We start from the raw sequence: 25124 nt of genomic DNA on the forward strand, positions 1-25124 counted from the left end.
ATGATCTCCTTGCTCGCAGAGTTTCGTCACGAGCATCGGAAGCAGAGATCGAAGGGTCCGCCTAGCGTTGGGGCACATGTACGCGCCAGTGATCCACGGGGCATTGACGACTCTGCTGGCTATCGTGATGCTAGCCTTCTCCGAGTTCGAGTTCATCGTGCGATACTTCTTCTTGGTGTTGCTCTGCCTGATCGGGATCGGTCTGGTGAACGGCCTGTTCTTCCTGCCGATCTTATTGTCTTTGATCGGCCCGTGTCCGGAAGTGATACCCAACGATCACCCGGATCGGATTTCAACACCAACACCACCTGCCTCGCCGATCGTCAGAAGGTCGAAGCCCCCAGCACCACCCAGAAGATCGTACAAGATCGATAATGCTAGGTTACACGCCGAGCCTTCCTTGACGACGATTACCGAGGAGCCGAACTCCTGGCATAGTACGCAAGAGTCTTGCATAATCGTCCAGCCGGAATTGAAGGTCGAGACGACGTCGACGTGTGGTAATCAGGTACGGTCCACCACGCGTTTTGTATTATTTTTTTTAAGGTGAAACAGATCGCCGAAACCTGTTTCTCGATCCCTTCATATGTACCCACATATTGATGATATTTTGGTAGCTGCTGCGATACTCATCGATTGCTTAAAGTTAAAGATGCACAGAGCGAGCAACATGGCCGTCCGTTAACGGGAGGTAAACTTAAAGGAGAACGTTGTTTAATTCGGGATCATGCCTTTCGCTAGGTCAACATAGCGTCCTGTCGTGGATGAGAGATATGTTGCTCACCCTGTTTTTACAGCTGCTTAGATATCGTAACACTGCGTGAATGATGTGCCCCAAGCAGCATGATTAACCCGTGTGCTTTTGTTTTAACTAACAGAACTGTAGTGGATCAGATACAAGTGGGTCTAGTCGAATATCACCAGTGACGTCGACGTCTCATATCACGACCAAGGTCACTGCGACAGCTAACATAAAGGTGGAAGTTCATACACCGTTAACCAGTAAGTATCTGTTCTAGCAATCGGAGGAAAATATAATGCTAGAGAATCAATATCTGTGTGACTTTTAACACGTTGAGCGGCATTTTAAGTCTTTCGCATTTATCTATTCGCTAAGTTGACGATTTATAAGTTTAGAATCAGTGGCCGCTTGGTTGCAAATTGTAAAATTGAATTGAGAATTCAGAAATTACCAAGTACAGAAAAATGGCTGCACAGCGCTCACAGTGTTACCGATAAATTAATATTAACAATGATATTTGGATATTATAATTTTGGTGTGACTATTATTGTAGGTACAATGGACCGTAGTGAAAAATGCAGGCACACGACCTCCAGTAGCCGAAGGAGCTCGCGCTGCAGTGCGAACGTTAATGCTGGGGAGTCTTCCGGTTCCAGTTCGGAACCGGATTCAGATTCTAACCAACATAAACACTAATGATAAGTACCGGCATGACCGGCAGCTACTGCTCAAGTACCATGCAAAGCGGGAACATACAGAAGGCTGACTAGGATAGATTTATAGTTTTTTTTCCTGTTCTCTTTAGTTACATAGCGAGGCGCAAGCGCCTGAATCGTGTAAGTACCGACAACTTTATTCAAGATAAGTTTGCTTCAGGTTGTAGACTCAAACTCGGCGTTCAAATCCTTTCTAACACTTTATCTGCAGGCACTGTTGGGCCTCAAAATAAATTAAGAAATATAAACATTTCTTTGAATTATAGTCATTTTTTAGTGGAATTTCGAGGTTGTCATTCCAGTATAATATATCAATGGACTTCCTTAAACGGAAACAAGTAGTTGAGAATATTTTAACGTTTTTAACGTTTCATCGTACCTTTTGGGATTTTTCTATGTAAAAGAAAATTACCGAAATCGTGTTCTGCAGAAGAATTCCGGCAGCTAAGGTGTTAGAAAAGGTCACCGACCGTATATTTCGATAGGAAACGGCGAACTGATCTCGAATAGAGCACGAAGTAAACTATAGTTCCCTGTATAGCGTCGACGATCAGAATTCACAGGGTAGTTCCACGTCGCTAAACGGTTGAACGTGTTTGTTCGAATTGAGAAACAAAAGTATTATAACTGGAGAAGGTGTGTTTACGCCCACCCACGGAATCGATACGTACAGGGTGCGTTTATGCATATAAATGTCCTGAAAGACACATTTATATATGTAGTGTATCATACATTCAATGCAGAGCATTGTTTGGCTGTCTTCTTTTCTGAATTGAATGTGTGATAATTAGGGGAGGGGGGGCAAGCAACGTCATCGAATCGACTCAATAGAGAAAGGGAGAAAGAGAGAGCCAGAGAGAGAGAGAGAGAGAGAGAGAGAGAGTGTGTGCGTGTGTGTAAGAGAGCACGTCAGAAAAGATGCTTTACTATGCTCTGTGGTATACGACAGTTTCCATGAAACTATAAGGATATTATTTAGCAAAGTAGACAAATTGAATTATCTCTTCTATTAAAGTGTTAATAAATACGGTGACAAAGATTATGGGGACTCACGAGACGCGAGCGACGATTGTATAATATTTCTACGCTAGGGATCTCTCGTAGAATCCGTTGAACGAAATGAAAGTATATAAGTATTAACATTTGTCTTCGTCGAGATGTTAAGTTTATCGAGAATGCGCAACTTTATGAAGATGTTTTTTTTTGTCTTGTCTTTTAGAAGATACGTACAGCGTTGTTCGCATAATGCGTGGTGCATTAATGAAAATGCATTTATTGGAGCGTGTATACCTATTTAGGTACCCCCGGGTTGCTTGACCTTGACAGATTACGTTTACGTAACTATTATGCGTTGTGACTTCTGATTCAGAAGCAAGGGTAGACTTCACGCAACGTTTCGCCTTCGTAAACCACTGCAACGTGGTGCCTTGGAAAAATGAAAAAAGATTATGAAATTCGAGCGACTACTATTTATTATAATGCTAACGGTTAACATGCAGTGTGTATATGAACTCGAGCGAATATCGAATCTGAAATCTATTTATTATTTATTTTACGTCCTCACACTAATATTATGACTATTTAAAACGATACGTTTTGTACAATGCCCTATTTCATACGATAATTTGTAAAAAAAAACACAAATATATACTTAATTATTTATGTCACACGCTATATAATATTTTTATATAAACTCGTTACTTAATTTAATAAAAATAAGTCAATTCATCGGACCCGTACCTCTAATGTAAAAAGGTGTAATATATTATCGGACAGTTAATTATCTGCAAGGTATATTTCGATACAACGTACGTCGCAGACTTTTATGTACAATAAGAGAAGTATTTTTTATGAGAAGTCAACTTGTAAACATAATGAGAATGCAGAGAAGGTATTTAATAAAAACAGATGCTCTATAATAAGTGTAGAATTATTTGTGAATAAGGAACAGATTTATAAGGAACAGAATAGTCAATGTGCCCCTCCAATTGTATACGCTAAATTCCAATATCGCATTTCGTCGAAATTAGAACCACAACGGTGCAGTTCCGTGCATCCATCGATTATATATGTCTCGATACATTGAGCCAGTAATTCTTCCTAATCCCATGTTTCAACTGGAGGTGTAAAATTTAACTTACTATTACTTTTAGTACGGTAGAAGCTAATTATTTTTATGTACTGAATATAGAAGCAATTAATTGTATGATTTATAATATTCATTTGTACATAAATATATCGACGATATTGAAATAATCCCAAGTACCTTTAATACCTCTTCTTCATTCCTTATAAAAAAAGATTTGAAAAACCGATTAATTCTCGGTAGAGGGCAAATTCCTTTCTAGCATGGTTCCGAACCCAACAGTTGCACGTTAGCACGGACTGGAACCCATTCGTCGGTTACACAGAATCGAAAGATCATCGAAAACGAGATGTAGATGTAGCCACAGACTTAGGAACCGACGGATACAAACTATATATAACAGTAGACCTAGCACCCGATATAAATTTTATTTATTTCGTAGTCTCGATCAACTCCCCCGTTAGGTCAATAGCACCCGCACCTAACAACCAAAGACGGGTCTACAGAAGCCGATTATCATTTCTGTATCGCGCTCATCGTTATCGATATTTCAGAAATTTAAGCTTCTTAGCGAGAATCGAGTATTCTGTATACTTCGTTTGTACTACGACACGTTTTATGATTTGGAAGCCACATCATCAATGATTTACCGAAATAATTTTTCGAAATATTTGTAATCGAAAAGTTTGCCTGTACCTCGAGTTCTGTCAGCTATTTTTGCTTAAACATTAGATTGTAAAACAGACGGATGTTTTCTAGAAGATGTCATTAGATAAAGAAATTCTTACAATTATTAAACAGAAATAATAAATTTATGAATAAAATATCATCGATGTTAACGTCATCGACAATTGCTATAAAAATCACCCTGAATATTTAACGTTATTAATTATTTCCCCAATAACTAATTAAATGGCAAAATAGCCACGGCAGTGCTTAACCTAATCTCTAACGAACTGAAATGTTATAAATATTAAAAACCAGAAATAATAAATTCATTAACAAAATGAGTTTGATTTAATAACGCATCGATCGAGTTAATGTTGCGAACGAAAAATTACTGTCTCGATTATTGACAACTTTGGAAAAATATATTAGAGAATTTGCAACTATTCAACGCTTCTGTTCGAAATATAAAATTGTTAACTTGAGGAAAATTAATTTGTATCTGAATATAAATGTATTACGTAATCGTCATTAGTATCGAACTAAGAAATCTAATCCATCGATGGATAATACGAACGATGAACTTATTTCCAGCTATTTACAGCTGATTTCCAGCTAATTATTTCCAGCTAATTTCTAGCTTATTTCCAGCTAATTGCTTTGAAGTTTCGATTTTAATCTGAAAAGTTCTGCCGTTAATAATTGCTATTCTTCAGAAAATATTACGTGTTGCAATGTATTTTGAGCCAAGAATAATACAGAACTAATAGCTGGCACTTGTAACAATGTTAAAATTAAACAATGAAAAATAAAACGGCAAAAATTTATTATGAATTTAAATCGAACAAATTTTTATTTCGCATGGAGATCCGCGTTCCAATTGTGACGTATGACCAGGTTCTGTAATAATTCGAAGTAGGCGCTTCGTTATATCTCGGATCTAATTAATATATTATATTTCTTTCATATATATACAAAAACATATGTCTGATTGCATGTCCACCGTGTGTATAATCCCGCGTCTTTACATCGCATTGCAAACCAGTTATAGTAAAGTTAATGTAAAGGAAGGTATAATACATGTAATAAACTCGAAGCGAATCGCCGATAGAATCGTTTGCTTAACAAATAATCATTCTTCGTTGAGGTAACACGATTATCCGCGATCGTTACGCGACACCCAGCTTACAAACAATTAATCACGATCGATTAATAAAACGTCGCTGCGCTCGACTAATTACTGTAATTCAGAGATAGGCACAATTTTACTCGGACAACAACAACGAGACATCGTAATTCAATGGCATCCTTAAAGCTTCGTAGAGATTACAAACATTTATCGATCTTATCCATCGAAACATCCGTAAACTTTAAGATTCGAACAATTCGTCCAACCGCGGTAGAATTTCTCGTGGTACGCTAGATTTTTTAAAGTACAATAGATTCATCAACTGTGTGTAAAACGCGCAACGCAATAATATATAATAACCATATAAAAATAAAATAAATTTAAAACAACTTTCGAAAATAACTTTCAATCGTTAGAAATATTTATCAAATATACACGCGACAATAATGGGACAACAATAGCGTAAAACGAATTACAATGCTAATTGACAGCGATCGCAGGCTCTCAGGGTTCTCGGGAACGCTGAATGGCTTTACTCGCGGCAAATGCGCAAATAATTAATTGAACCGCGGTGCTTTATGCAGATACGACCAATTACAAACCGATTTAGAAAGCCTGGCGTTGGAAATGGGTTTTGTAAAAAAATTCCATCGAGTCCCGAAGAACTTCGTCGAGTTTTATTTTTATCGTTTCACGGGAATTTTCGCTTTGCGCGGTCGGGTGTGTAATTACGGATTAATGAAACTATTAGTTCACGAGGCTCGTCGTATTAACATTGTTCTCTGCACACTGTTTAATATTCCTACAAAATTAAAACAGTGCCTTCGTAACGATGCCGCTTCATTTGAAAGAAAGTATCACCTCGTGTTAACACCTTGGCGGAATTGTTTAAATAGGCTTGAAAATTAATATTTAAGCCGATGAAACGCTAGAACGTTGAAAATGTAATCGATGCCGCACGATTTAATTTTTTCATCTAAATTTCATTAACCCGAGAAAGATAACCTACGTCGCAGAGGCGCCTGCGAAAGACTGTTGATTTTTGTTAATTTTTCATAGAGGTCTAGTGATTTAAGTTTAAAATTACTTAAAATATAAAAAAATATAATATAAATGCATTTTATTTTTACAATAATGCCAAACCTTTAAAATGACTAGATTAACTTAAATAAATATCCATTGTTAGTATAAAATTGACGCCTTAGAAAAGCATGCGCCTCTGAAGCGTATGGTTATCTTTTACGTACGTTGTCATATGGTTATCTTTCTAGGGTTAAATAACATACTTGAAATTTGTACAATTTTTGAGGTTGTCGCCGTGGCATCCGAGGCGTTGAGAATAAAAACGTTCAGGTCGATGAAAAGTCGCCGGTTCTTCATTCTACGATCAACATTTCATAATTTTCCATTTATCGAAATAATAAATTTGCCTATCTCTGGTGAAAATACGATCGTGAAGCTGAACAATAACCTGTATCGTTTGTGGTTCTCCACCGAACCGGACGTGTTTCGCGTCTACAGTAATCGATGGCAGATATTTCTTCTTGATAAAAATAGATATGACTGTATATATGTATCATCGATGCCCTGTATTCTGAGAATCGTTCTTATTTTATTTGTACGGAGATTTCCACGTCGAGCGCACGATAAAAGCGTCGGAAACCGCAGCTGTACAGTAAATTCGACCTAATTGACGCTCGGATTGTGTACGAAAATGGACAATTTGGGAAGAGCAGATACGATTATTCGAGCCTCGCGTCTCGTTTTTGTAGTTACCGATTGTCAACAATTATAAAAACGAGGTGCAAGACTCAAATTAATCTTATCTTAAGATTAAATTAATCTTAATCAAATTAATCTTCCGAAATTGTCCATTCTTGCGCGCAATCCGAGCGCCAATATGGGAGAATTTACGAGAATTTCGAGCGCCAGGATGACGTTCCTCGATCTTCCGTTTCCTGCTCATGTCCACGCGAATGGAAGACAGTTCGCATCGCCATTAATTAAGGAACGAGACACGCGGAATTTACCTCGCCGCGTTACCACGATTAACTCCGCAATGGCGCAGCACTCTATCTCGCCGCAATTTTTGAACTTTGCGCACGAGTTTCCCTCGCTGCGGCAGAAAATCGTTTCGACGAATCTTCATTAGGCTTTCTGGAAGTAACCCTGGCGAATTAAACTTTCGTCTGTACGACGATCGCATTTTTTCGAATTTTACAGTGTTAAATCGCCGACACGTTAAGATCCTAATGTGAACCGAAAAGATTCCCACGGTATCAGTCATTCGATCACTGAAACCGAAACTCGAGAGTTCAAAGTTATTTTAGTAACTATATTAGTTAACTCTCTCCTCTCTTTGCATTTTAAAGATCTTGGTAATATTCAGTTTGCTCGAATATATAATATTACAATAGAAATGAATTTCAAAACCTAGTTAACTTTTAGGTTACTGTGTCGTTCATTGATAGGTCAATTATCCAGGGTTAAATTAGAAACGAGAATATGTTTCGATACATTTTTGGAAGATTTGTTTTTGCAAGTTTCATGCGTGAGATTCGGTAGTTTGGAGAGAGCAGTGCGCCATTGTAGGATAACAAAATTGATTGTACATCGTTTTGCAGTTGTTAATATATTGGGATACATTTAACTCATAGTTCCCCAACGTTGCGAAAATTGGGAAGGAGCGTGAATTTTTCCCCGATTCCGATCGAGTTCCTATAAGACGCGAAAGTTTCGCTTCGAAATTTCGATAAAAGCGATCATTAAAGTTGGGAAACCATGATCAAACTTGCGGAAATTTTCCGAACAATGCCCGAATAAATCCATTTATCTAGTCAAACTACAGGGTGTCCCAAAAATGTCTCGCAATCCGAAAGTGGCGGGTTCCTCGGGTCATTTGAAGCAAATTTTTGTTTTACAAAAATTTTCTCCGAGGCACCGTTAACGAGTTATTGACGAAAAACAGTGACCAATGAGAGGCGAGCTCAGCTGGCGCGAGGCGACCGAGTCAATGAGCGGAACTGGGCTTCGCGCGCTGGTTGGCTGCGCCGCCTCGCGTCAGCCGTACTCGATTCTTATTGGGCACTGTTTTTCGTTGATAACTCGTTAACGGTGCCTAGGAGAAAATTTTCGCAAAGGAAAAAGTTGCTTCAAATGATCCAAGAAACCTGCCATTTCCGGATTGCGAGACATTTTTGGGACACCCTGCAATAAATAGACTGTGAATCTTTGTGCTCATATGGATTTCCTTGCATTGTTTTACGAAAATGCAAGCTGTCCTTCCCCTCCGATAATTCTAATCAAGGATTTCAAGCAGCTAGAAAGTGAGATTGCAACTTCGTTGAGAATTTCAATCGTTTTCGTTTCGCATCGAACATATAATTGCTACTCCTGCTTTTGCGGAATAATACATTACAAATTCTAAGGGATTACTAAAGTTTGCTGTTTCAATAATGAGGTTGAAATCCGCGGTCTACTGGCACGGAGCTGACTCTCTAGCTGGAATTGCTACAGATTTCTGTTTCGATAAGATTTTGGAACCGCGCGGCTACGTATCCGATACAAATCCGTTCACAAAAATAAATTTCATCTGATCGCGAGTACCCGTCAGCTTCGCCGGCTGTTTTACGTTTGGAGAGCAGGACGAAAACGAATGCTTCGTGTTCGAATTCTGATCTCGTAATTGCGAGAACGCAAGCGTTGACCCCTGCGGCAGAATTGATTCAGTGATCCGAAGCAATCGAGGTTTAGCTACTGTAAGAGACTTTCCATTTACTTTGAGCGGCGCGTTATACTGTTTGAGTAAAATGGTTTATTAGAACTATTGGAACCGATTGGGAACTCGAACAGGTGGTCGACGTCTCTGGCAAGACCTCTCTCACTTGCCAAGAGTTATCCTTCGTCCACGAGGATCCAGTTTTATCATATCTCGTCAACCGATTCGAGTGCGAATTGTCTTTCACTGTACAGAGTGTCCCAAAAATGTCTCGCAACCCGGCAATGACGGGTTCTTCGGATCATTTGAAGCAACTTCTTCCTTTACAAAAATTTTCTCCGAGGCACCGTTAACGAGTTATCAACGAAAAACAGTGACCAATAAGAATCGAGTACGGCTGACGCGAGGCAGCCAGGCCAACCAGCGCACGAAGCCCAGTTCCGCTCATTGGCTCGGTCGCCTCGCGCCAGCTGAGCTCGCCTCTCATTGGTCACTGTTTTTCCGTTAATAACTCGTTAATGGTGCCTCGCAGAAAATTTTTGTAAAGGAAAAAGTTGCTTCGAATGACCCGAGGAACCCGCCACTTTCAGATTGCGAGACATTTCTGGGACACCCTGTAGATCTGCACGCATTCGTAGTTTCATGTAATGACAGTTTCATCGTCGACGTCACAATGTTTCAGAAAATATTGACCTAACGATATATTATTTTCATTTGAATTCCACTTGCCCGCGGTTCTGTCGCTGCATTCTCCACAATGAAACATTAATTCTGTCATTCCAAATTATTCTGTGATTCACTTCACTAATCGCGACTTCAATCTGAAACAATTAATTCACGATTTGTATATTCTTCGATTCTTTCAAATTAATATTCCTCGATCGCTTGTTAGCAGTCTCGTCGTCTATTCTTGTAAATTGAATTTATAAAGTTGAAGTCTTCAATTTGTTGTTGTTTGAAATCAAAGTTGTAAGGATTGAATTCCTCGAAATCAAATCACCGAAATCGAGTTCTTGTACAATAAATTTAAACGTTGCATTCTTCGGATCACAGTTCTTCGAAATGAAAATGACAAAATGTTCTTCGAAAATTAAAAGTGCCACCGCGAATGCAATGCAACGGCGCGCAATATGTTCTGAGACGCTCTGACAATCGTTCACGCACACGCATCCACACAGGTGAGCGCAGAAAGGTAGGCTCGCTTTGAAAAAATACCGCGGACGTACGAGAAAAATAATTTTCATTTTTTCACGGGACGATCTACCTATGAACTTATGTATAAAAGTAGTTTTAATTGGCATTGAGTGGTTCGCAGGGCCGTCCTGCGTGGCCCGGAAATGTTATCTTTCACGGATCGGGACTAGCAAACTGTCGGAGCTATTTCCGAGTATTCGAAAACGAAATAATGCACAGTGGTTAATCAAATTATCACGAATAGCTGGACAAATTCTGTGTGTTACGTTCTCTTCCGTATCTTTGGTAGTCGGACGATTTCATTTTATTTCGGTTTCATCCGATCATTGAAGCTAAGATTTATGCTGGATCGAGGATGTTCGCGCAAATTACAAATTTCTCAAGTCAAAATTGACAAGTAGAAGTCGAAATGATTTCTTCATCGAACAATTTGAACTCGAGATAATATCGCGGCACCATGAAATATTGCTGACGTCCACGCAGTTTTGTAATTCACGTAATCGTCTTAATCGTGAACGCATAAAATCCGCAGTCTGCTTATGAATAACCGATTCTGTACGAAAGATCGAGTTTACAATAACGCAATAATATGTATTGCAATGAAATATAGGTGACCACTTTTAATTTATTCCTTCATAAAAATTCTAAATAATTACTATGTATCCGTAACAATTTGATCAGCCACAGTAAGGACAGTGAGAACCGTTTCTAACTAATCGTTAAGAGCTACGAACGAAAGACTGGCGACGCCCAGCGAGAATCGAATGTCATTGTTTGGTCCTTACGTTCCCTCTAATGTACACTGTCTTTAAATAAACTCCGTCCTCCTAGCGCAGTTCTCGAGTCGAACAATCAAGACCTACCGGAGACAATTATTATTATTATTGTTATTATTATTATTATTATTAATATAATATTAATATTATTATTGTTATTGTTATTATTATTTTACATTAAAGTATCTACATTCCCCGCGTTAATACGTCGGCGGTTCACGCGACAGCGATCTGAAAATCTGCGGAAATTCAACCGCGCGAGTTGTTCGCTCGAATTTCAGGTGGCGTCGTCTGGGAACCCAACCGACACACAGTGAGCCGGAAACCCGTTTGTCGTCTCCAAAATTGGATTCTCGAAGTTCCAGATTTCGTAAGATCATGCATACGAAGACATTACATACTCCGAATGCGAAATTCAGAAATGCAAAGTGAAACGAATGTATTCCAAGAACACGTTACACAGCATGAACGAATGATTCAGATATACAGTGTGTCCCGAAAATGCCTCGCAATCCGGAAATGGAAGGTTCCTGAGGTGATTTGAAGCAACATTTTCCTTTGCGAAAATTTTCTCCGAGGCTTCGTTTACGAGTTATTAACGAAAAACGCTGACCAATAAGAGGGGAGCTCGGCTGGCGCGCGGCGGCACAGCCAACGAGTGCACGGAGCCCAGTTCCGCTCATTGGCTCGGCCGTCTCGCGCCAAATGATCTCGCCTCCGATTGGTCACTGTTTTTCGTTAATAACTCGTAAACGAAGCCGCGGATTGCATTTTCGCTAAGGAAAAAGTTGCTTCAAATCACCTCAGGAATCCCCTACTTTCGGATTGCGAGACATCTTTGGGACACCCTGTATTAATCGGCGCACTTCATTAGTGCCTAAGAATTATTTATTTCAAGTACAAATGCTGCAAGGTCTGTAACAATCTGAACATTCGGAAGAGCTTTAAACGAATTATTGAAAGTTATAAACATGGGACTTGTTTTGTACGGATGCTCAAACAATTACCAAAAGCGACACGCAAAGTATACTGTAAAGAGTATAATATAATATAAAATATTCTTTTAAGAGATTCGGTTTCGCCTCGACGTTTGATATAGATTTTCGACTTCCCGATACTCTAGCCAGTGTCTGAATGACGCTGGAGTCATTTCGACGACGAGAAACGGGTTTCCAGGCCACCGTGCGAGAGGACGATCGAACCAGATATGACTAGCAAAGGTGTAGACGTGGAACGAAACGCGGGCCAACGCTGGGGACAAGATTCGTTGACTATGCGAAAGTCGGGTGTCGTCTCGACGCCTCTCGTTCTACGAAGTCCCACGGGAAACAGAAACACGAACAGCTACGCTCTTACAAGGGGAGGTCTCCAGGGGTGACGTTCACATTTCGATGAGATTCGGTACAGCGATAGAGCTTGTAAAGCTGAATCCAATGATACCGGGTTTTGGGGGCAGACGGCTTACAGTTTTCGAGATATTTAACGTCAAAGTTGTTAACGAAAGGCCAGAGAGACGCGCTGGATTATGGCGCATGGCACCGTGCGGTAAGAGAGGGAGGGGGGGGGGCGCCGCGTTCTGGTAGACCAGATCGAGCCTCCCCACCTTTCCCCACTCCGTAAGGTTTCTGGTACCGTGCTGGTACCGGTACCAGCAAATATTAGGGAGTGGGAAAGGTGGGGGGCTCGATCCGGCCTGCCAGAACGCGACGCGCGGCGCCGCGCCCGCCGCCTCTTGCCGCACGGTGCCTCGCGGCGTAATCCAGTACGTCTTTCTGGCCTTTTGTTAACAACTTTAACATCGAGCAGTCACCCGTAGGGACCTCCCCTTGTTAGCGAACTTTGTTCGCCTGCGAGTCGTCGACGGTAATCAGGTACACGAACGTTAATACAGTTTACATTTTCATGCGCTCCTCGGAAAATGCTTCGGTCTCGAAGAACTCGCTTGGCACAGTTTCCGACGCGAGCATCCTTGCGTCCGCAAGCCTGCATCCTCCGAGAGGCTGCAGCTGACGCAGCACTCGGATAATAAGCAAATCGTGTCGCGACACACGATTCTCCCTGTGTCCATGCATACGCGATCGTCCAGTCTGCTTCTGCTTCTGAATCTTTTCGGTTAAGTACGCCTATTATGCGCGGCTATGGCGCAGCTTCGCGCCGACAGAGAATTCCATCAGCTCCCGAGCAACCTCTTCGTGGCTTCTAGACGCGACGAGGTGTCGGAGGGTCGACCAACGGCGGTCTACGACAACAATGATTCGTCCGAAGACACGTCGTACTATCACAGGCCAGCGTGCGAGCGCGAATAGTTCAGCGTCTTTCGATCTGGCAGACAATTTCCAGCAGACTGTTGGAAAATATATAGACGAGAACAGAACTATAGTTGCGAGCAAAGGGATCGTCGAACTCGATCACGCATGTACCGATACGGAGTGGTTCAATAGGAAAAGGCGTCTAATGATTTTCTTCGGTCGCGACGATATACAACGCGTTTCGTACGCCCTTCGAACATGCGATGCTGCAAAGAATATTTTTAGACCAGCGTCATCATTTTGCGCATACTTCAACGTCGAGCATGGATATGCGAAGTGAGACCCGATTGGTAGTTCAGTCTCATGAATCGAAGACTTTTCTGCAGACGGTTTATCCTCGTGCAAAATAAAACTTCTGCAAATCAATTGCCAGAAACAAACATTTTTCGAACAAAAATGTTTCAATAATACGATATGTTAGAAACAGAGTGTCTCAATATTTCGAGGTTCTTCTCTCTTCACAGTCTGATACACTGTCTAACAAGATTCTGTTGTCACGAATGCTTCAAATTCGCTGTCTAATACATTATCCGGTAATGTATAAATAATCAAGAGGAGTTTCGCTATTTCTCGACAAGAACGCGCAGAAAATATTAACACGTTGAATGCCACGCCGGTTTCACAGAAATTATTCGTGCCGCCACGATGAATTTTCTTTTTTGTGTGATACATATAATGTTGAAATATTATCTGCGATAGATAAGTTACAGTGTATAACCATGCTTGACATGTTAATTGCGACAGGGGTCACTGTTTGAATTGACCATGGTAATAATACAAAATTTTAGATATTGACATTTGTTTTAAATTATATACAGAGTGTCCCAAAAATGTCTCCCAATCCGAAAGTGGCGGGTTCCTCGGGTCATTTGAAGCAACTTTTTTCTTTACAAAAAGTTTCTCCGAGGCACCGTTAACGAGTTATCAACGAAGAACAGTGACCAATGAGAGGCGAGCTCAGCTGGCGCGAGGCGACCGAGCCAATGAGCGGAACTGGGCTTCGCGCGCTGGTTGGCTGGGCCGCCTCGCGTCAGCCGTACTCGATTCTTATTGGTCACTGCTTTTCGTTGATAACTCGTTAACGGTGTCTCGAAGAAAATTTTTGTAAAGGAAGAAGCTGCTTCAAATGATCCGAGGAACCCATTTTCTTATTACGAGACATTTTTGGGCACCCTGTATATTAGGTCTACCGGAAAGTTCTGCCCGTTTGAGAAATGAAAGGAAATAATAGATTTTTCATAAATTTAGTAATATTTATTGTACAATATAATTTCCGTCGTTACTCACGACCTCTTGCCAGCGTGATGGCAAAAAAATATATGTCTCAAAGTGAATATGTGCATATCTATTGAAATTTGCAATGGCATTATCAGACAGAACTTTCCGGTAGACCTAATATTTCTATCAATTTGGGCGCGCCGGTCACCGGTGGCCTCCATACCGTCACCGCCAAGTTAAGCGCCGGTCACCGGTGACCCCTGTGGCATTCAACGTGTTAACACTATGCCGTCCGCAGATCTTAGATACGATTCTTTTGCGTGACGCCTGTATAATAGCTTGGAAATGTTAGATTTTAACAAAAATTTCGAAGATGGCGGTAATATAAATTCCTAAAATTGAGATAAGTCACCGAAGAATTTTCGTACTTAATTCTTAGTTAAACAAGCACAATGCTATAGTTACTTTGCTGCCTTTTAACACCCAAGAAATATAGTTCAAATGTTATTTCAGTTTTTTAAAATGGCACCAAAGTGGTACCACCGGCATACAACACATAGTTTTTGCATGGCACCAGCGTGGTGCCACCGGACGGCATAGTGTCAAGGCAGACCCAATATCCGACAGTGACCGAAAAAGTACGCTTCCGGCATACGAAATCCTCTTTATCTCTGATCGTCGCAACCAGGCTCGACGTTCGGACAATTATCTCGTCCAATTGAACCACCCTGTACAGAATACATTCCCAAAACCCTCGAAGCCCGGAATACCTATACCCTAACACCAACGCCGCTGTCGCTCTTGATCTCCGACACGAACTCGAACGTTGGCGTGCAGATCTCTGTCGGCGTTGGCGAGGCGAGAGGAGCCAGCCTTTGATCCTTCTTGGCGGTGTCTTTCAGGATATAGTCCGTGCTCGGTCTGACCCGGGGTATGCTTCGATGTAGGGACGGTTTTAGCCGCAGTATGGTGGACAAGCACCTGTTGCGGAACACTGACTCCGTGGATCTGCTCTGTTGGCAGGCATCGTTCCTCTTCAGGTTCATCGTGGCCGCGGGCTCGTAGGGCGAGGAATTCTGCTCGGAATCCGGCGTGAGGATCGACTCCTCGTTCTCCTCGAACGACGTGAAGAAGGACTCTCTCAGCGACGAGGTGAGCGGGTCGGGACACATGAACGGGTCCAGGGAGGTCAGATCGTTCAGATCGCTGCCGCTGTTGCAGACCTGGAAGTTGTTCACCGAGTAGGAGGAAGGGAACGCTTGGTGCTCCGTCACGTTGGACAGGATCTCCTGGCTCCTGGAGGACTCGGACCACTTCGAGTCCGACGGCCTCCTCGAGCTGAACCTCGTCGAGTCGTGCTCGGCGAAGATCGGATCCGAGTTCTTGATCAGAGCTTCGAAGAGGTCTATGGGCTCTATCGAGGGCTGGGCACCGCCGTTCGTCGGCATCTTGATCGGGAAGCCGTCTCGGCTGGACTTGTCAGTTTGTTTACAGTCGTCGCTGTAATCCTCTATGTTCAGCAAGACCGACGGGATCACAGGGTCCGAGTTCCTCACCGGGCTCCTCCTGTTGCCCATCGGGGATTTAGCACGCTCCAGGTTGATGCACGGATTCGATGTTTCGAGCTTCGTGGATTCCTCCGCCAACGATGCCAGGGGAAGAGGATCTATGGGGCTGGGTGGCTCCGAGTGTATCGTCGGCACTGCCAGCGTGTCTACGAGCCTGTAAGGCTCCAGCAGCCTCGCCTGAGGCTCCATCACGTTGATCGACTCGGAATGTCGCAGTATCTCGATGTTCCTTCTGGCCTGCAGTATCCTGGCTGCTTGGTCGATGCTCGACTCCAAGCATCGCGCCGAGCTGTCCAGATGAGCCAGGTTCGCCAGTCTGTTGGGAGTGATCACCATGTGTCTGGGGGACACTCTTTGCTTCGGACTGTCGAACATGCTGGAGCCGACGCTCTCCGGCGTGGTGGGCGACGTGTAGCTTTGTTGGAGCCTTAAGCTCAGGTTCGGACTCGTTCGGCCGAAGGTGTTGATTTTTACTCGCGGCCGAGGGAAGATCTGGAACCTCCTGTGACTCTCCAGCTGCCGCGACAGCATCGCTTGCTTGGCCAGGCCACCCTCGCTCCTGTTGTGGTCCAGATTCTGCACCGAGTACCTGAGAGCGTGGATCAATCATTTATGGTGCAAAGTAACAAGTATTGGGTTGGCAACTAAGTAATTGCCGATTTCAGTTATAGATGTCTCTCACCCCCATTTTTATGATATTCGTAAATGTTCTATTATAAAATTATTATTATGTTATTTTTTATTATCCGTGAATGTTAGCAACTGGACAAATTGAATACAGCGGTCAAGAAAAAGCGACCAGAATTGGTCGATCTAAAGGTGTCATTTTCCAGCAGGACAATGCTAGGCCGCACACGTCTTTGTCCACTCGGCAAAAATTGATGGACATTGGTTGGGAATCGATGTTACACCCAACATATAGCCCTGATCTCGCGCCATCGGATTACCACTTATTTCGATCCCTGGACAACTCCCTTCGTGGTAAAACTTTTAACGATGATGACGCTGTAAAATCTCACTTAACTCAGTTTTTGGCCGAAAAGGATCAGACTTTCTACGAGCGTGGAATTTTCAGTTGTCGGAGAGATGGCAAAAGGTCATCGAACAAAATGGAAAATACATTACAGATTAAACTTCATTCCAAGTAAAAATAAATTTGTTATTTCATTGAACAAATCGGCGATTACTTAGTTGTCAACCCAATAGTTGGACTTACAGATAGATCTATCACGTTCGATAGATGCTTCGGTAAAGGAGAGCGATAGTTTTCAGCAGATTCGGAACTATCCTTTAGGGATTCTAACTTTTAACCCTTTCGGTACGAGCGCGCTGTCCGCCGTGACACTCCCACCGTACAGGGTGCCGCGCCGAAGATGCGCATATAGCACAGGGTCGGTCCACTTTTTTCGTATGAAGATTTTCTTAAGCGTCAAGTAATAACTGTGCTTAATTTGTTTCTAAATCTTTTGTTTCCTGTAAACATTCTGTGATGAGCCTACAATATGTTATAAACTATGAACAAGTTTCGAACGAAAATGTAACCTCAAATTTTTTAAATCGATTCAGATCATACGACAATTATACATGTAGCTGTTTTTTCGGTATCCTTGTAAGAAAAGACTTTATCCGTTTGAGTCCCAGGGATTATTCAGAAAAACACGGTCGAAAAATGCCGAACATCGTGATAGCGCGCTTGTCTTAATTGATTGCGAAGAGAATGAAGGCGGCACGATAGCGCTCGTCAAGATTGACAAACAAAACAAAAAGGAAACAAAAACGAACGAAAAAGCAGCTATGTGATGTACGCGCGTCACTAAAGTTTGATCGCGACACAGGATCTGAACAGCGCGATCGCGCTGCTTAGGATTCGAACAGTTATTAGAATAATGTCTAATATGTCAGAAACATGGCTCACATGGATGCCAGATGTATTCGGCACTCATCGGTTCCTAAGAACATTTGAAGCAACTTTTTCCTTAGCGAAAATGTTCTACGAGACTTCATTCACGAGTTATTAACGAAAAACACTGACCAATCGAAGACGAGCTCGGTTGGCGCAAGGCAGCCGAGCCAATCAGCGGATCTGGGCGTCGCGCGCTCGTCGGCTCGGCCGCCTCGCGCCGATCGAGCTCGCCTCTCATTGGTCACTGTTTTTCGTCGATAACTCGTGAACGAAGCCTCGTAGAATATTTTCGCTAAGGAAAAAGTTGCTTCAAATAAACTTAGGAACCCCTCATTCCCCGGAAATACCATAATTTTGGGACACCAAAAACCGGCGCTCGGCCACACAGGTGACTAGATGGACGCCGGATATATCCGGCGCTCGCACCGAAAGGATTAATATAAGCCGCGATTCCTACCTGTGGGTATCAACGACGTGGCCGGTGGCCGGAAGCCTCAGATTTATCTCGGACTGTCCAGTGGCCGCCTTGATGTTCGGATCGGACATGGAGCACAAGTTCGAGTTCCTTCGCTTGCTATTAGACGCGGCAAGGGCGTCGTGAAAGTCCTTGGCGTGAACCATAGGGCTGTCGGCGCTAAGAACCGGGTCCGACATCGTATTCATCTGCAACGGCTTCCGGTTAAAGGTCCCGTCGGTCTTCAGGTTCTGATAAGAGGTGAACTTCGGCTCGGACGGCTTCGAGAAGTTCTTGCTGGTGAATCTCTTATGGTTCAGCCGTCTCAGGTGCCTGATCTTGTTGAACGTCGGGTCCAGAAGATACTTGAGGTTCTTCACCTTGTCGATGTTGTGGTTCGAGTCGATCATGAGGTTGCGATCGATTATGTACTTCAGATCGAGCATCTTCGCCAGATCGTGGATGTCTTCCTCGACGATGTCCACCTGCCTGCTACCGCAGGACGTTTGATCGAGGTTCGCCTCCGGAGAGATGTCCGTGTGCCTTCCGGAAACGTTCAAGCCTCGTCTGCTCGTGTACAGGCCGCCGTTTTGCTTCGCCGCGAAACGATTCTCCCCCGGATACCTTCTCCCGTCGTGGCTGTTCACCTCCGCCAACTCCATGTTCGTGTCCGATCCTCGTCTCAGCGGCGAACAACCGGTCCTGCTGGGAGTCACGCCGAACAGTGCCACCAATTCTTTCGTGATCTTTCCGGCGGCCACCCTCATCTCGCCATGGTGGAACGCGTAGATCCACGGGTTCACCCCGCTGTGCGCCATGATAGGCAGGCCTAGCCATACCACTGCCCATTCCGACAAGATGTCCGTGCCGCAGAATATGTCCAGCAACATGCAGGTCTGCAAAGAGAGCACGATGTTCTTAGATAAGCGTTCGACAGTTCGAAATTGTAGACTTTTGCAAATTAATCGAATAGAACAGTCTCGATGCGCGCGGTGTGCCAGCTACTATAATGATCTGTCTTTCAATAGCTCGAATTTTAATGCGAATACGGAGGGTTTGTTCAAGCAAGCGATTCGGTTAAATAAACGGAAGCTCGAAGAATTATAGAACATTGACAGAAAAAGTCACACGTCTGTAATACCATCGTATTTTGCTTCTGCTTCTCCTACTCTCTTTTCATGTATTTTCCTTTCATCTTGCTTTCTTTTTCTCATCGCACAAATGCACACCCCTGTCCATAAGTTCGTGGACGTTTCCTCAATTAAGATAGTTACGCGAAAAGAGTTGTTAAATCATTAATGAATATTATTACGACTTTTGCGTTTACTTCGAACCATATTAAAGAATATACAGGGTGTCCCAAAAATGTCTCGCAATCCTGAAATGGGAGATTCCTGAGGTTATTTGAAGCAACTTTTTCCTTAGCGAAAATGCAATCCGCGGCTTCGTTTACGAGTTATTAACGAAAAACGGTGACCAATGAGAGACGCGACATCAGTTGGCGCGAGACGGCCGTGCCAATGAGCGGAACCCAGCTGCGTGCGCTCGTTGGCCGGGTCGCCGTGCGCCAGCTGAGCTAGCCTCTCATTGGCCACCGTTTTTCGCTAATAACTCGAAAACGAAGCCGCGGATCGCATTTTCGCAAAGGAGAAAAAGTTGCTTCAAATCACGTAAGGAATCATCCTCTTCCAGATTGCGAGACATTTTCGGGATACCCTGTATATAATATAATATAATATAATATAATATAATATAATATAATATAATATAATATAATATAATATAATATAATATAATATAATATAATATAATATAATATAATATAATATAATATAATATAATATAATATAATATAATATAATATAATATAATATAATATAATATAATATAATATAATACAACCTAAGCGTTTGATAAATATTTAAATGAATAATAATAATTAATGATATTAATTATTTGTATCTATTTTTAATTTGAATTAAATTTATATCGTATAAACTTACGGACGGAGGTGTGCATCATGATGCGCAGTTGCATATGGTATCGGATAACGTACGTTCGAAACGTGCGCGAAGTGAAACAAAACTTTTTGTTATGTAATAACGAACGTGTATCGGTCGACGACAAAGATATACAACAGCGAAGCAGATAAAAGTTCTGCGAGAGAAAAGTGTGCCGACGTTGCCTAACAACGTCGAGCGCGCGTGTATCGGAAAAAGAAGTCTCGGAGCAACCTAATAATTCTTCCGTAAGTAAAAAGCGTCGAGCAGAGTTACTCGAATAACAAGGAGATTAGGGGATCGTTCCGATCGATCAGACTGCAGGAACGGCCAAGGTCAGGAGCGCGATCGGGACGTCAGGAAATTATCTTTACCCGAGTATCTGGCATTCGTTCGGGCGGGTCGCGTGGGCGGCCCTAATATATAACACGAACAATGCGATCGAACTGTATCGCGACACGTGTACGGGAGAGGAAGGGGATTGGGCTAGGGTCGAAAGTCGAGATTCGAGCTATTTGTCTTGACCTCCGCCAATGAAAGTTGGTAGGGAGCGTTCGGAGCCAAGATTCCTGAATTTGGCAATCGGTCGCTTTCACTCGCCAGCCGAATACCGTTAAGAGCTTTCTGATATATTAGGACAACTCAACCGAGTTACACGGCCATCGGGAATCACCCGAACTTGTCGGAGATCTCGGACGAATGGTCTTTGGAAACTTGGACCTGTCGATACCTCGTTGAACATACGCGCACCTTAATCTTTACGGGACGCAATGTTTCGTGCTACGGGTACAAATATTGGTCCATTTTACTTGCACGATCGGTGATTAATTATAGTACGCATTACAGTAATGTCTCTCTTACTGACGTTCAGATTGTCCACAAAAATGGACAATTTGGGAAGAGGAGATACGATTATCCGAGTCTTGCGGCTCGTTTTTATAATTGTTGACAATTTATAACTATAACTAAAAATAAACCGCAAGGCTAGAATAATCGTATCTCCTCTTCCGAAATTGTCCATTCTTGTGATCAATCTGGACGTCAATTAGAGAGACATTACTGTATAGAAATCTCTCTCTTACTGACGTTCATATTGTCTACAAAAATGGACAATTTGGGAAGAGGAGATACGATTATCCGAGATTTGCGGCTCGTTTTTATAATTGTTGACAATTTATAACTGTAAAAAGAAACCGAAAGACTCGAATAATCGTGTCTCATCTTTCCAAATTGTCCATTTTTGTGCGCAATCTGGGCGTCAATTAGAGAGACATTAATGTATAGAAATGTCCCTCTTACTGACGTTCAGATTGTCTACAAAAATGGACAATTTGTGAAGAGGAGATACGATTATCCGTGCCTTGCGGCTCGTTTTTATAATTGTTGACAATTTATAACTATAAAAACAAACCGAAAGACTCGAATAATCGTATCTCCTCTTTCCAAATTGTCCATTTTTGTGGGCAATCTGAACGTCAATTAGAGAGACATTACTGTATAGAAATGTCTCTCTTACTGACGTTCAGATTGTCTACAAAAATGGACAATTTTGGAAGAGGAGATACGATTAGCCGAGCCTTGCGGCTCGTTTTTATAATTGTTGACAATTTATAACTGTAAAAACAAACCGAAAGACTCGAATAATCGTGTCTCCTCTTTCCAAATTGTCCATTTTTGTGATCAATCTGGACGTCAATTAGAGAGACATTAATGTATAGAAATGTCTTCCTTACTGACGCTCAGATTGCGCACGAAAATGGACAATTCGGCAAGCGGGGATGCGATTATTCGAGTCTCCTCTTCTCAAATTGTCAATTTTCGTTTCCAAGTCGACCGTCAATTACGGAGAATTTACTGTAATTGTGTTGCGACGAATGAACGTCTCGAGACAATTTCACAACGCGTGTTCCACTGAAAGTCGAGTGCGCAAACATCTCGTTTGTTTTCCAGGACACGAGGGATGTTACAATGCAGTTTGATTATTTTCGAAAGGGAGGAATCTACGTGCAACATTTATTTTTGTGATTACTCTTTTCGAATACTGTCCAGGTCGCCGATATTTTTCTGCGAAACGCAAATTAACTGTTATCGATTCGTGACGGTAATTGTCGAATTGTGGATTTTATGCATTTAGGACAACGATCGGAAGATGAAACGTAAAACTGTGGAAACATTCGAAAAACTTAGAAATACTGTTGCTTTATCGCCAACTTATTAAAATCGTTAAGCAAAGACGCGAATATCTACGTAGCTCTTGGGTCTAGTAATTAATACAGAACTATTTTGCAGAAAAATTCGCAGTCTAATAATCGTAGAAAGTATTAGAAAAAGGTGACGACGACAGAAAAATATTGACGGCGCTTCTAACTGGAAAATAATCATCTCGAATGATTAAAATGTGTGTGTTTGAGATACGAAATTTTCGCGAAGAAGATACGCCACGATTTTGTACTCGAAGTGGTACACCCTGCATAAATTTCAATATTTCAAGAACAATTTTGAAATATTATAATTTCGCGAGAGCTTCCTTTCCATTATGACGTGAACATTTTAAGGCAAATTTCGTTCGAAAATGACGCGGATCGCAGAGATTCATCTTCCAGAGATGTTTGCAAAGTTAATCGTTGAACGGGGATGAATATTTTATCGCCGGTGTGTAATCTAAACTTTTGCGATATAAATGTTAAGCAGAGAAGAGAACATTCTGGAAGTTATTATATCTTGCTTACAACGTGATAACAAGTTAAAACACGCGTGCTGATAATCGGATCCTATAAAAAAGTTGTCCAATAATAGTTCTATTCTTAATTTGGAAACTGAGGAAAATGGTGGTACATTTTTTAATGATTCAGTTATAATTATATATTTATTGGAACATCGTCTTTCTGTCGCGTCTCTATTATATTGTTACGTCTAATAAATATTATATATATTATTATATATATTATTATATATAATATTTATATCGTATATAATATATATTATAATAATAAAAATAATATAATATAATATAATATTATTTATATTATATAATAATATAATAATATTATTATAATATATATTATATATAATATTTATATTGTATATAATATATATATAATAATGATAAAAATAATATAATATAATATAATATTATTTATACTATATAATAATATAATATATATTATTTATATTATATATAATATTTACATATATTATTATTTTTATATATATAATATTTATATATTATTATAATATATATATCATATTAATATTAAATACACACAAAATTCAACACCAAATTTCTCCGCACGTGAAATTTGTTTAGAAGAAATAAAAAATCTTTTGTAAGATTTCTGCGATATAATTCTCACACCATATGATTATGCTTTACGCGTTCTACGAAATCATACAAATCTTACAACACGAACAATATTGTTGTCGTGCACGAACGAAAAAGTTTGTCCCATATAAATTGAACGAACGAAATAATTTAACGAGATCGTTACGCAGTTATAATTAGTTAAACAACACCGCCAGGAAAGAAAACACATTGTAATGTTGTAATTGGAACACGGATTTCACGCATTTTTTACAAAAATTAACAGATGAAATACGAAGCGATGAAGACGCGACTACGTTTTAAGAACACTGTAGCACTGTTTTCGACTCGTTAAAAAGATCGTGCCAAGAAGAAATTCATCTGAATGTAATTTCCTTATAAATGACTTGGGGAAATTACTTTGCATAAAAGTTATGATCATCTGGTTATGATCATTAATCACTGCCCGAATCGTTCAAACTTACATTCTAACGTCTTCGTTCCACCGTAATCGATGATCGTTTTTACATATTTTATTATACATTTATTATACTCCATCGTATCGTACGAAAACGATGCTCGTAAAATTGTAGTAACTCATGTTACAGGAACCGGCGTTGTAAGAGAAGAATCCGTAATCCGTAGCAGAAAGAAAATATAACGTTCTCGATCGAGCAGTGAGACCACGGATTTTGCGATTCATGGATGCAGAAAATATTCCCGGTCAAAGTCCCGCTAATTAGTTGGAAACAGCGCTGAAAAGCTTCGTCCACGCAGCATAAAATCGTTCGTAATTGTCGGATGGGGCGGGGGTGAGGGGTGGTTTGTTTCGCGATAGCCAAGAAAATCTACGGTAAAAGGGAAGAAGCTGGTATTGTCGGAAGTTTGCCGAAGTTCACCGAAGTGGACCGACCTCTCCTCGATCCTCGCGTTCGGCCGCGCCGCTCTTTTTCCGCAAACTTCTTCGCTGCCGCAATTTCGAAAGTTAAGTCGTTTTTCACCCCTCGACACGGCCGAAGTTTCGCGCGAGCGGGTTGGAGACAGTCGCGTCACGAAAATCTTATTACCACGCTCGCCCTGTCGATTCGCTCGGTATCAATCCATCAGGCTCACACGTGACCGTAAAAGCCATCGATTCGACGTTTCCTTTCGGCTACGAAATGTTAAAATCGATTAGCAACAATTTCGTCGAGCCCGTATTCGCGTTATTCAGCTGCAAAATGCAATTGCTGTCCGTTTCCAGAGGATTGTTCGGCTTGGAAAGAGAAGAAACGATTCGTCAGGACGCATTGAAAAATTCATTCTAGCGCCGATACGTTGTTCGGTATAGCAAATTTTATTAGA

The 25124-nt window shown here is 41.5% G+C and overlaps 2 protein-coding genes across 2 annotated transcripts in view; one reads left to right on the forward strand and one right to left on the reverse strand.

Annotated features, from left to right (window-relative positions):
• Positions 1–3714, forward strand: part of ptc (protein patched) — a 77270-nt gene extending 73556 nt beyond the window's left edge. Inside the window, exons 9-11 of the mRNA XM_033483796.2 lie at positions 20–508; positions 879–1002; positions 1296–3714. Coding sequence (XP_033339687.1) covers positions 20–508; positions 879–1002; positions 1296–1438 — 756 coding nt within the window. The 3' untranslated portion in view covers positions 1439–3714. The remainder of the gene's footprint in view (positions 1–19; positions 509–878; positions 1003–1295) is intronic.
• A 6566-nt stretch (positions 3715–10280) lies between these two features.
• Positions 10281–25124, reverse strand: part of LOC117228121 (uncharacterized) — a 223456-nt gene continuing 208612 nt past the window's right edge. Inside the window, exons 7-8 of the mRNA XM_033483807.2 lie at positions 18483–19375; positions 10281–16711 (exon numbers count right to left, since the gene is read on the reverse strand). Coding sequence (XP_033339698.2) covers positions 15325–16711; positions 18483–19375 — 2280 coding nt within the window. The 3' untranslated portion in view covers positions 10281–15324. The remainder of the gene's footprint in view (positions 16712–18482; positions 19376–25124) is intronic.

This window comes from Megalopta genalis, chromosome 6 (genome assembly GCF_051020955.1).
Source record: "Megalopta genalis isolate 19385.01 chromosome 6, iyMegGena1_principal, whole genome shotgun sequence".
Lineage (NCBI taxonomy): Eukaryota > Metazoa > Arthropoda > Insecta > Hymenoptera > Halictidae > Megalopta > Megalopta genalis.